The following is a 13,590-nucleotide window of genomic DNA, read 5'->3' as shown; positions in this document are numbered from 1 at the left end:
ATGAGTAAGAATGATAACTCTGTTTATTAACGATGTTAAAACAAGAGAAAATGATTGGAAATGATATTTCTGTTCTGTCATAGTTTATTACTTATGACTAAAAGATGAGCAAAAGGAAGTGAAACGTATGTCCAAAAACAAAATGATATGATCTATGTTTTGGAACATCATGAATGTATCCCTGCTTACTAAATTCTGTATAAATAAACACTCTGACTGCTAGTCAGTCAGGCTGCAAGATTCTCCTGACTACCATGGCCTGGCTTCCTTCCTTCCTCCACCAACTCCTTACACCCTCTTTAGGACCCATCCACCACCAGGGATGGCTCCTGGCACTGGGACACAATGAAAGTAGCTTGAGGGGAATTTTATAACTAAAAATGCCTACTTAAAAAAAAACAAACAAACCAGCAATCACAAATAACGATGCATTTCACTGCCTTAAAGAAAATGAACAGGTGAAATCTCAAATAAGCAGATGGAAAGAAATGAAGAATCAGTGAAATACTAAGTTGCTTCTCTGAAAAGATAAGCAAGACTGGTAAGGAGCAGGTACTGCTTTTGCAAGAGGCCCCAAGAGTTCCTTACACCTGTGTCAGGTGACCCACAACCATCTATAACTCTGTCCCTGGGACCTGACGCATCTTACCTCCAAGGGCACTTACACTCATGTCACACTCCCATTCACTTCCAACAACAGATTCATATAATTGAAATTAAAATTAATCTTAAAGACAAAACAAGATTCATAAGCTCTTAGCCAAGCTATCTGAGATAGATGATGAGAATCACAGATGGTAGATGAAAGATAGACAAAAAGATAGAAGATAGGTAGATAGATAGATGATAGATAGATAGATAGACAGACAGACAGACAGACAGATAGATAGATAGATGATAGATAGGTAGATAGATAGATGATAGATAGATGATAGATAGGTAGATAGATAGATGATAGATAGATAGATAGATAGATAGATAGACAGACAGATAGATAGGTAGATAGATAGATGATAGATAGGTAGATAGATAGATGATAGATAGATAGATAGATAGATAGGTAGATAGATAGATGATAGATAGGTAGATAGATAGATGATAGATAGATGATAGATAGGTAGATAGATAGATGATAGATAGATAGATAGATAGATAGATAGATAGACAGACAGATAGATAGATAGGTAGATAGATAGATAGATGATAGATAGATAGATGATAGATAGATAGATAGACAGACAGACAGACAGACAGACAGGTAGATAGATAGATAGATAGATAGATAGATAGATAGACAGACAGATAGATAGGTAGATAGATAGATAGATGATAGATAGATAGATAGATAGATAGATGATAGATAGATAGATAGATAGATAAACTAAAACTAGAGATGAAAAGACAGACATTATCACAGATTTTTAACAAAACTCAGAGATTTTTAGAATAAGCTTTGAAAACTTGTATTCCAATAAATTTGAAAAGAAGAAACAGGTAAATTTCTTGACACATATGACCAAGCAAAATTAAACTAAGAGAACGTGTGCAACTTAAGCCAACCTATAACAAGCCAATGGGATTCAAACAGTAATAAACTTACTAAAATTGCCCAAGCCCAGATATAGTCACTGCTGAATCCTGTGATGCCCAAACTATTACACTATTACACACACACACACACACACACACACACACACACACACACACACACAAATGCCGTTGTTCTGGTTTGCCTTTTAACGCAAGACCAGAAAATCTTGAAGCTGTTAGAAGAAAGTGTAGGAAGACTCTCGAAGATGTGAGCACAGGCAAGGACCCTCTGTGCTAGGACCCCTGAACAGGAAATATTCAGGAAATAATAATACCCAGAACTAACAAACATGATTGAAAAAGTTATTTAATTTTTTTCCTGTACAACAAAGGAAACAAGTGAAAAACATGGTGTACATAACAGGAGAATTTTTTTTGCTATACATTTGATGGAGAATTAAGTCTAGAATAAAGAACGTTTAAAACTAAGTATTAAAACAAGACCCAGCTGTGGCACTCTTGGGCATATGCCCAAGGAATGCTCAATCATACCACAAGGGCATTTGCTCAGCTATGTTCATATCAGCATTGTTTGTAATAGCCACAACCTGGAAACAACCTAGATGCCCTTCAACTGAAGAATGGATTAAGAAAATGTGGTACACATACACAATGGAGTACTACTCAGCAGAGAAAAACAATGACATCATGAGGTTTGCAGGCAAATGGATGGATCTAGAAAAATCATCCTGAGTGAGGTAACCCAGACTCAGAAAGACAAACATGGTATGTGCTCATTCATAGTAGGATACTAGATGTAAAACAAAGATGACTAGACTGCTACACAACTCCAGGGAGGCTACCTAAAAAACAGGACCCTAAGAAAGACACAGGGATCACCCAATGACAGAGAAATGGATGAGATCTACATGAACAACCTGGACAACAGTGGGAGTAATGAGGGGAAAGATTCGAGGGAAAAAGAGCTTAGGGGAGCAGGAGATCCCAGCTGGATCAAGAGCAGAAAGGGAAAACAAGGAATAACAGACCATGGTAAATGAAGACCACATGAGAACAGGAAGAAGCAAAGTGCTAGAGAGGTCCCCAGAAATCCACAATGATACCTCCACTGTAGACTACTGGCAATGGTCGAGAGAAAGCCTGAACTGACCTAGTCTGGTGATCAGATGGCCAAACACCCTAACTGTTGTGCTAGAATTCTCATCCAATAACTGATGGAAGTGATCCTCAGCCAGGCCCCAGGGGGAGCTCCAGCAGTCCAATTGTCTAGAAAGAGGAGGGTCTCTAAGAGTGTGAATTGTTGAGACCAAGATTGGAAAAGCACAGGAACAAATAGCCAAACGAATGGAAACACATGAATTCTGAACCAAAAGCTGTGGAGCCCCCAACTGGATCAGGCCCTCTGGATAAGTGAGACAACTGAATAGCTTGATCTGTTTGGGAGGCACCCAGTCAGAGTGGGACCCGGACCTGTCCTTAGTGCATGAGCTGGCTGTTTGGAACCTGGGGCTTATGCAGGGACACTTTGCTCAGCCTGGAAGGAGGGGACTGGACCTGCCTGGACTGAATCCACCAGGTTGAGCTGAATCCCCAGGGGAGTCTTGATCCTGGAGGAAATGGGAATCGAGGGGAGGGGCTAGGGAGAAGGTAGGGGTGGGGGCAGGAGGGGGAGGACAGGGGAACCCATGGCTGATATGTAAAATTAAAACACAAATATCCGTATGAAAAAAATAAAATAAATACATTTTTTAAAAAAAGAAGAAGAGGGAATTTTATCCTCAGTTTAGTTTAAGAGCCACTGATAAATCAAACTCTTAAGAAAACTTTCAGAATGATATCAAAGCTGATTATAAACTCTGAACTTCAGAAATGATTTATGTACTTCCTGTCTTGTTGTTAGTTCAGTTAATAAATCTCTTCTAGATGTTTGCTAATAGAGTTTGCTTTTGAATGTAAGTTCTGTTAAGAAATTCTAGTGTAAGTTAGTTCTGTTAAGAAAATCACTTCTAGATATGTGTTAAAGTTTGTAAGAGTTCTGTAGCATTTCCTTTTGAATGTTAGATTGCAAAAAAGTGTAAATATATATGATATTCATAGTTTGTAAAAGTATAAATATGTATAATAGAGTTTTCTTTTGAATGCAAGCTTGTAGATTGTAAATAAGTATAGTAGTATAATGATATTCATGCTAGTTGTAGATATGTAAATATTTAAGTTATGTTTATACCAGATATATTTAAACACATTTATAAAAGCCCAAAATATAATTTTACAGTCCCAATGGCCCCTGGAAAACTTAAGTGAAGGTATTATAATTAGGGGAGTTTTTCTGTCTTCTTCCTATAGGTTTCCACTCCTTCTGTTTCTGTATAGAAAGAGGTAGTCCTCCCACAAAGGGATAAGCCTCTCACAATTGAGTTAGTTTGTAAAAGTGTCTTTATAATTAGTATGGGGTTTTGTTTACTTTAGTGGGTACTTTGAAGTGTTTTGAAATGACTGTTTTCTTCTGGGAATCAAAATAGTTTCTTGAAAATTTTATTGAACATCTGTTAGGAGAGAGTTTTGATCCAGGAAAAGGGCTTGGTGCAGCTGAGACTACTGTAATCACCTTAGACCCATTCCAAAAAGAATATTCCTTCTTTATCATCCTCTACTCCTTTACTGGGAGGTGCGGCAGCTATGGAGAAGGCTGTGGATGTTTGCAAGCTCCTAATAGGGACCTGGTTCAGAGAGTACCTCCTTCTGCCAGTGGCTGGTAGTCAAAGACAGGCAACTTCCCTCTTGATAGCTTCCAACCTATGTCAGAGTATGCTTTATGGAAAGTATATCTCCATGATGAGTAAGGAAGATAATCAAGATGGATAACCTAAAACAGGCACTGTATATCTGAGGGGCCTGGGGGTCCCTTTATTATATGAAGAAGGGGAATTATGGAAGTCCACAATGGTTTCCTAGTGAGATCTGAGCTTGCTTTACTCAGTGGGGCTGCATTAGAGGATTGCTTGACCATGTGCATGGTTAGGTGATTGGAAGGGTCTACACTTGGCTGAGCTAGCAGGAGGTCTTTGCTCTACCCCTTGGCATTCCTCTAAATAGCCCATTAGAAGAGACAGAAGGGGCCGGTAGATAAGGACCCAGGCCCTCCTGAGGCTATCCTGTGTTTCTATCTTTTCTCTCCTATCTTTCTATCTCTGTATTTCTAACTGATGCTCTTATCCCTCTCTCCTCAAGAGTTCCTTGTCATAAAAAAGTGGGAGCCCTGAGCAGGAAGCAACCTAATAGGAGGGGGAAAAACAGAGAGTGGATGAGGTGGGGCTGAGGGGGATAAATATAGTCACAGCACATTACACACTTAAAAGAATTTGTCTTGATTAAACCCATCAGTATCCACAATAAATATGCTCAGAAAAAAAGTTGAAATCATGTTTCTAACCAATCCAAACCAAAATGTCTCAATGAAAGAAAGTTTCTTAATCATTTTGTTCTTTTAATTCATTGTGTGTTTTCAGTGAAAGTTGTTGGCTACAGTAGTCAACAATCCCATAGCAACTGTATATACAATTTGAGAACAGTCAGGTTTAACAAATATTCACCAAGTACCCATATGCATTCAATCAATATCTCTCCTTTTCTAATTTTTACCTCAAAAGAATTTTCAGTTCATCTCCAAATGTTTTTGTAGAGAAATTTTATTTTTAAGGATGTGGGCATGGGCACCCTTGGCTCAAAAAAGCAAATGTAATTTTCTGTTTAGAGTTTTCTGTTTCACTCATCATTAATAATGACTGTTAACCATCTCATAATCACACAGTTGTAGAACAATACTAATGACTATTATTTGATCAGTGTTTAAGCTTTGCACAAATTTTGCCAAAAATACATAAAGAAAATGAAGGATAAATACTTACTGTTAACATTGCTGAGTTTTGGAACTTATTTTCTGGAGATAAATTAACATAGCCTGAAGAGTAGGTAATTTTTTTATCAGGATAGCTTCTTATAGAGATTGTCGCATCAAATGCTTCGGTATAGCCATGGGCTTGAATTACAACATTTTCAGATGCTGCCACCCGAAATACTTTGGGTGCTGAAATGACATAGCTGTTGAAATAGGAAAAGAAAAGGCTCACTACATTTGCAGGTTTTCTTACACTTCTGATATTTTTTATTTCACTCAGGATTAATTTTAAAAACATATTTTAAGCTGGGCAGTGATGGCACATGCCTTTTACCCCAGCACTCAGGAGGCAGAGGCAAGTGTTTCTCTGAGTTTGAGGCCAGCCTGGTCTGTAGAGTGAGTTCTAGGACAGCCAGGGCTGTTACATAGAGAAACCTTGTGTTAAAAAATTCAAATTCAAATTATATTTTGAAAGTCAAAATTTATTATGATGGAAGGCACAAGTTTTCTGGAAAGGAACAGGTTGTAATTAAACCTAAGCAACAGCTAAGAGGTTGGTTTGGAGACAGTTATTGAGATACAAAGCCACCAAGACTGAGGGCCAGAGTTTGATCCATAAACCCACATAGTGGAAGGAGAGGACTGACTCTAAGAGGGTTCTTTGACCTCCCATGTCTGTGGTGTAAATGCGCACGCCTACCCCCATACACAAATAAATACACATTTTTAATGCTGCCTGTGGCATTTCCCTTCATTTAGACTTTGGTCTGTATTGATGCATCAGTGATGCAGTCTGTGCATGCCAAGAATCGTGCGTATTTTTTCCATACTCTAAGGAGCTCAGGTCATTGAGCTTACACAGAGACAGGGATATTACTTGGGTTGTTTCTGTTTTTTTTCTGTAGACATGTCCTCCGGGCTCTATCTGCTTATCACCTTTGTGAGAGAGCCTTTTCTGTCCACAGCCTTAGCTAGTAGCCTTCGGTTTCTGTACTCTCCTGTTCTGTCCACACTGCTAAAAAAACTGTCTGTCCTTCTCATTCACTCATCAAATTGATTGATTCATTCATTCATCCATTATCCACTTCTTCAACTAGAATGCAAGCTCTAGGAACTGTCTTCTTTTGCCCTCAGAACCTATCACAAAGTAGGTGCGTGATGGTTGGCTTGACTGTCATCTATCTGTCTTGGACTGGAAAATGCCTCGAGCTTACTTAGTAAATACATCTGGCTAGTTGTCTCTATGCTGTTTTCAGGGAGGGTTCTCTAAGGAATGCCATCCACATACCTTGAATGTGGATAATGACAACATGCCATAGGCCAAGGGATCACATGCAAAGTGGGGGGCAGGGAGCTGGGCAAGCATTCTCTCCCCACTTCTGAGCTGTCCCATAGGAGATGCCCGGTCTGCCACCCTGTCTGCTATGATCAACTAAAACCTCTGACATCTGAGCAAAATAAATTCCTCTTTTAAGTTGGTGATGTCCAGTATTTTGTCATAGTGGCAAGAAAGCTAACTAGTATGAGGTTCCTCATGTTTTCAGAGAGAGGAAATACTGCCATAGTATGGACCAATGCAGTAGAGCAAGAAAATCCTGAATACTCCTGGACAAGAATCATGAGGGTACAGGTTCTGGAGTTTAATCTTGATGTCCCTGAACTTCAACTGCTTATCTGTCAAAAAGGAATATATAAAAGTAGCTAAGGCTACTGTGGCCTTGCAATAACATCTCAGAGCAGACATGTATGGCAAGCTTATGGCATTAGTCCACGTTTCCTTTACACTTGAATTTCTACAAATGCATTTCTGACAGGGTCTGGGAGGAACTGAAGTGATAAACAGGAGACCACAGTAAAAATCCTCTCTTTAGCAATGTGACCTTTGGCTACTCACTTCTGCTGCCTGGATTTCCCGTCATATGTGGACTGAGCAGGCTCTGCATAGTAGCAAATGCCTATAGTGCCAGCTAGCCAGAGGGCTAGGCAGAGGTTCACATGGTCATGTGATTTGAGATCATCCTAGACAACAAGGTGAAACATCATCTTAAAAAAAAAAAAAAAAAAAAAAAAAAAAAAAAAAAAAAAGCCGGGTGGTGGTGGCACACGCCTTTAATCCCAGCACTCGGGAGGCAGAGCCAGGTAGATCTCTGTGAGTTCGAGGTCAGCCTGGGCTACCAAGTGAATTTCAGGAAAAGGGCACAAAAAAAAGAGGAGAAGAAAAGAAAAGAGCCCCCAGCTGGATCAGGCCCTCTGGATAAGTGAGACAATTGAATAGCTTGAACTGTTTGTGAGGCACCCAGGCAGTGGGACCCAGACCTGTCCTTAGTGCATGAGCTGGCTGTTTGGAACCTGGGACCTATGCAGGGACACTTTGCTCAGCCTGGGAGGAGGGGACTGGACCTGCCTGGACTGAATCCACCAGGTTGAGCTGAATCACCTGGTGAGTCCTTGACCTGGAGGAGATGGGAATGGGGGTTGGTCTGGGGGAGGGAGGACAGGGGAATCCTTGGCTGATATGTAAAATTAAAGCAAATTATAAAATAAATAAATAAATGAAAAAGAATAGCTTCAATGAGATAATATTCAGTTAACTTCTAATACTAAGATATTTGTACATAATAGCACTATTTAAAAGGACAAGATTCTGGTAACAATAAAATTATGACAAATTGGTTCATGAATGTGGAAGTAGTTACAACCATAAGTTAGTGGGAATGCTTCCTGACCCACTATAAAGCAATCTTATACATTATTAATTAAAATAAAATTATGATTGTTAGCAATTGCTTTTATAAGACCATCATATTCAAGTTACTCTGGCTTAACTGTACTCAGACCAAGAAAAGCTCAAACTAAGCACCAAGTACAAGTAGGTAATAAATGCTAAGAAATTGACTATCTTGGTTTTACTGTGCACTTTTTGCTGACTAGGAAAATGAATAATCATCTCTGTCATTTTTACAGATAACATTTCCACAGGAACAGTTGTGTTGTTAGCTGCTCACCAAATCCAGATGGGTCCATGGCTCTCTCATGTGCTGCTGAGTCTATTGTTTTAGGAGGGGCAGGTATTGTCAACTTAACACGACCCTGAGTCTACCTTTCACTCACTGCAACTACGATGCCCAGGAAAGTGGAGATGGCTTGTTCTACTTACGTTTGTTCCTGTCCCCAAGTTCTGTCCAGAAAAATTAAAAAGCAAAGTGTTCCCCAAAGGCCCATGGCTGGAAGTGGCAAAAACCCATGGGCACAAACTTCTTGTAGCTACTTTTCTTTTAAGTAAACTGAGTTTGAAGAGTGTAGGTAAATTAGTTCCCTGGTTAATTATTAATGCCAGAGAGAAAGATCTCTAAATGAGAAAGCTAAAATCAGAAATGGGCATAAGAGGATGTTTTAATGAACATAAAACATGTTTTAACATCCTGTCAGGTCCAGTAATAAAGGCAGGGGTGTTTAACATCAACTTAGACCCAGGAATTTATTTTTGTGAATGCAAGTCAAAGGGTCCTAATCTGGGTGCTTGCCAGTATGCAGGAAGGCTCAGCGCTGGGAGCCAATCGCGGTGCGGTCTCTGGCTTTCCTTCGCTCAGCCAAGCCCTCTATTCTGACCCCAGCCACTTTCAAACCTGATTCTGGCAGCTGTCATTTGTTTCTGAGATTGACAGAAGACTCACCTGGATTTCATTTTAAATGGATGGTTTTAGAATGAGTTTGACCGAGCCTTTAATTACAGGACTCATAAGGTGAAGGAAGGCAGATCTGAGTTCCAGGCCAGCCTGGTCTACAGAGTGAGAACCAGGACAGCTAGGGCTACACGGAGAAACCCTGTCTAGAAAAACCAAATAAATGATAGATAGATAGATGACAGATAGATAGACAGATAGATAGATAGACAGATAGATAGATAGATGACAGATAGACAGACAGACAGATAGATAGGACGAGTCTGACCTAGAGAAGTGGCAGTACCATCCTTGGAACTGGTTATAGCCAAAGGTCATGTGGGTCTGCAGAGATGGTCCAAGAACTATAGCCCCTGGTCCATCCCAGTATAGAGAAGAAATAGGCATGAGATGGAAAAAAACATTGTGACTGCCTAGAAACCCAGCAGGGATGCTCATGTTATTCCCCAACCACTCAGACACTTCGTGCTTAAGAGGGCTTGTGTGTCTCTGATTCCTCACTTCACTCTCCCAAAGTGTGCATGCAGTCATAGAATAGTTTATCTTAAACATTCATGCATTTCAGTGAGGATTTCAATAGTTTAGTGCAAGAGCTCAATATGAATAGAGATGAATAGTATTTCCCATGACAGTTGATTTTCTTCTCTTTTAAAACAATCTTTGGTTTTTGGAGACAGGGTCTCTCTATAGCTGTGACAATCCTGGAACTCACTGTAGACCAGGCCCTTGAACTCACAGAGGTCCGCCTTCCTCTGCCTCCCAAGTATTGGGATTATAAGCATGTGCAACTACACTTCACAACAGTTGATTTTCATAACTCATTTATAATTAAGTAAAATTAAGCAAAAGATTATTTTTTAGATTTTTAATTAAATTTATTTTATATTTTATGTTCATTAAAAATGTTATTTACATTTTCCATTAGTATTCATTTGTATGTTACTATATGATATGTATTGGATTTCAATATAACAAAATAAATGACTGGGAGCTGGAGGTGTATTTCAGTTGGTAGAGGGCTTACTTAGCATGCTCAAGGCCTGGGTTGAGCCCCAGACTCACATGAATATCAGGTGGGGTCATGCACATCTGTAATCACAACACTCAGGAGGTAGAGGCAGGAGGATCAGAAACTATAAGTCATCCTCAGCCATTAGGGAGTTTGAGACCAGCCTGGGCAACATGAGACCTATCTATAATAATGATAATGATGTTGATGATGATGATGAAGAGATATCTAAAAAGTCCTATAAGTCAGAGTGTTTGGTCACACTGGCAATGGTATCCCTTACTTTAAATTAATAAGATTCTAGTTAGCAGTGCTTTGATACTGAATTTGTTAAAGAAAAATTTTATATATGATTTTACTACCAGTATTTCTTTATATATTTGAAATGGAAAAAAACCTACCGCTATTATTCAACTATCTGGCTCATTCATTTCCAAAGAAAACCTGTAAAATGATTAAGCTGGGTTGCAAAAGACGGGTCAAGTTAAAACAAACAGTACTTCTGTGATCATTTTCGGGAAACAAAACCTAAGGGCATGAGAGGCTGCCCAGTTGACCTACTGAATAGCTCTATTTCGAGTGGGAAGAGATGTACTCTTTTTGTGGTACAAGGGCAAATACTAGGGAGCTGTTTTAAAACCACTCTTGTAGAGAATGTTTGAAGAATGACAGTTCTCAACAATTCAGTCTCAACTGGTTAAATGAAACTGTTTAAATCTAGCTGTCTTCTAAATGGAGCTCAAAGACAGGTTTTCTTCATGGTTTGTGACCTTTGAACAAGTAATTGATGTTGTGTGTGGAATAGGAGAGTGGGTGGTTCACTCTTATTTTGTACAAATATTGCATTTCTTTCTTCTTTCTTCTTCCTTCCTTTCTTCTTCCTCTTCTTCTTCTTCCTCTTCTTCTTCTTCTCCTCCTCCTCCTCCTCCTCCTCCTCCTCCTCCTCCTCCTCCTCCTCCTCCTTCTCCCCTCCTCTTCTTCCTCCTGAGCAGATACTCAGCTCTGCTAGAAACCCTGAGAGTCATTGAACCTCCTACAACGATCACCTGGCTTCTGAGGGCCAGATGGCTTTGCCTAGCGAGCTGGCTAGTTTTTATGTCAAGTTGACACACACTAGAGTCATTTGGGAAAAGGGAAGTTCAGTTGAGAAACACCCCCACTAGATTGGCTGGTAGGCAAGCCTGTGGGGCATTTTCTTAATATATGATTGATGCGGGACGGCCCAGCCCATTGTGTGCAGTGTCATACCTGGATAGGTAGTAAGTATATGAACTATACAAAAAAACAGACAGAGCAAGCCATGGGGAGCAAGCTAGCAAGCAGCACCCCTCCATGGCCTCTGCCTCAGCTCCTGCCTCCAGGTTCCTGCCTCAGCTCCTGCCCTCCTGCTGTGATGGACTGTGATGTGGAAGTTTAAGCTAAAACGTGCCCTTCACACATTGCTTTTGCCGTGGTGTTGGTCACAGAAGCAGGACATCTAAGTGAGACATCTGGTCCTCAGAGCCTCTCATGATCTGGGTCCTTCTCGGTTCTCCTGTACCCACATCCCCTTTCTTCATTGCTTATTAAGGGATATGACATGAAGGGGCTCCTGGAGGGTGTGTCTTTCAAGTGAACACTCTTTATGTAGTGATTTCACATTTATTGAGTAAAGAGAAAAAGTCTAGAAATCAACTATTAACATGAACCACAAACTGCCTTTTCATGAATTAAAAAAAGGGTCTTATTGTATGTTTTTCAAAGCCAAATAACTTGTAGGGAGGAACTACCAATGGCTTCTAAATGATCAGAATCCCAGTATTTTGTGCATTGTTGTTAGAAGCTCAACTCACCACACTACTAGCCTCAACCTGCAGCCTGGCCTCTTGTGCCTGCAGCCTGGCTAGCACAAAAGACCTGGGGGGACCATCTCTGCCCCATGGAGTTCATGTAGTCTGAGGGCAACCAGAGAAAGAAGGCTATTTCCCCTAAAGCTGAATCATTCTAAATGGAGCCTTGACAATGACAAGAGTTTTATTTACAGTGGTGCTCTGCCTCAGGGGCTTGACCTTCAATGTGATTTTGGTCTCAAATTCAGTCCCATGCCTCAATACCATTATTCTTAATTTATTTATACCCACACAGACATATCTTCAGAAATACGGGGAATACACGAATTCCCTCTACCAGTACTGAAGACCCCAGCATACTCACAGTCTTCCTAAGTGCTTCCCCCCAACAACTATGTTCAAGGGAACCTGGGAGTACAAACTATTTCCTGTTGGGAAATCAAAAAGCAAAATATCTCTTATTCTTCAGTTCCCTTGGTGTAGTGTGTATGTGTATTTGAATTGTATTAAAATACATTTAGTTTAAAGAATGTTCACCAGGTTTCATAGTGAAGTTCTCAGTGTACACAGAGTGGAGTTACCCTAGAAGTGGGGCAGTCTGCCTAGCTACCCTTCCCCTTCACGTGCACCCCAAAGTCCCACTGAGAAAGCTGCAGGGGAGCTCTGGGATCCTTGACACAGGGTTTATAGGCCACTGATGTAAACCACTAAGCAGTTTCTTTCAAGTGTTCCTGGTCATTCCATCTTGTGACTTCCTTTTACCAACTTAAGCAAATACAAGATGAAGTAAGTTTTTTATAGGTGAGACTAAGACAAACCCACCTGCTATGGTTTCCACCTAAAGTATCCCCTAGACAGCTATTGCCAGAACCTTGTTCCCTGTAGTCCTGCTTAAACTAAATGGATCACAAAACAAAACCAAAAGTCGTGACCCTGGGGAGGAACTGGTAGGGACTAGACGAGAACACAAGAGGCTGAGCAAGGGGTAACCAGAATACAATATATAAATGTATGATATTGTCAGATAACAAAATTAATAAAGGATAACAAGAAGTATTTTGTAATACTAAGAAAAATAAAGCGTCGTGTTCCTTAGGCTGGTGTTTCCAGGAGGTTGGGGAACTTTTGTTTCTTTGTTGTTTTGTGAGACCAAGCTATCCTACACAGTAACAGAAGCAGCTCCTTAGAACTGAATTATTCTAAATTGGGACTTGAGAATCGTGTTATGTTCCGGGGCCATCCTGGAATTTTTTATTCTCTTGTCCCAGCTTCCCCAGGGATGGGATTGCAAGCACGTGAGTCCATGTCTGAGTGTCATGGAACCCTTAAAAAGTTGGGCCTAGCGGGACATCTCCAGGTTGTTTGGGGTACACCTGTGAGTAAGACCGCTGCATCTGTGTCATGAACAGCATGGTTTTCTCCATCACTTTCCACCACGATGAACTGCCCCTCCCCACACCCCAGCCTGAAAGCAATGTGCCTACCTCAAACAATGAGCCCAAACAAACCTTTTCTATTTATGAATTGATTATGCCAGGGACTCGCTGCAGTGATGGCAAGCTGAGCTACAGTTTCTTTTCTCCTTGTGCTCAAGACACCCCAACTTTATAGCAAGTTAAA

At 40.4% G+C, this 13,590-nt stretch overlaps 1 protein-coding gene across 1 annotated transcript in view; it reads right to left on the bottom strand.

Moving 5' to 3' along the window:
• Positions 1 to 8,680, bottom strand: part of LOC118582570 (complement C5-like) — a 101,842-nt gene extending 93,162 nt beyond the window's left edge. The window contains exons 1-2 of the mRNA XM_036185543.1: positions 8,607 to 8,680; positions 5,460 to 5,652 (exon numbers count right to left, since the gene is read on the bottom strand). Coding sequence (XP_036041436.1) covers positions 5,460 to 5,652; positions 8,607 to 8,671 — 258 coding nt within the window. The 5' untranslated portion in view covers positions 8,672 to 8,680. The remainder of the gene's footprint in view (positions 1 to 5,459; positions 5,653 to 8,606) is intronic.
• Between the last annotated feature and the right edge of the window lie 4,910 nt (positions 8,681 to 13,590).

This window comes from Onychomys torridus, chromosome 4 (genome assembly GCF_903995425.1).
Source record: "Onychomys torridus chromosome 4, mOncTor1.1, whole genome shotgun sequence".
Lineage (NCBI taxonomy): Eukaryota > Metazoa > Chordata > Mammalia > Rodentia > Cricetidae > Onychomys > Onychomys torridus.
Note: the sequence above shows the minus strand (reverse complement) of the source record. Positions and strands in the feature narration are given on the sequence as shown.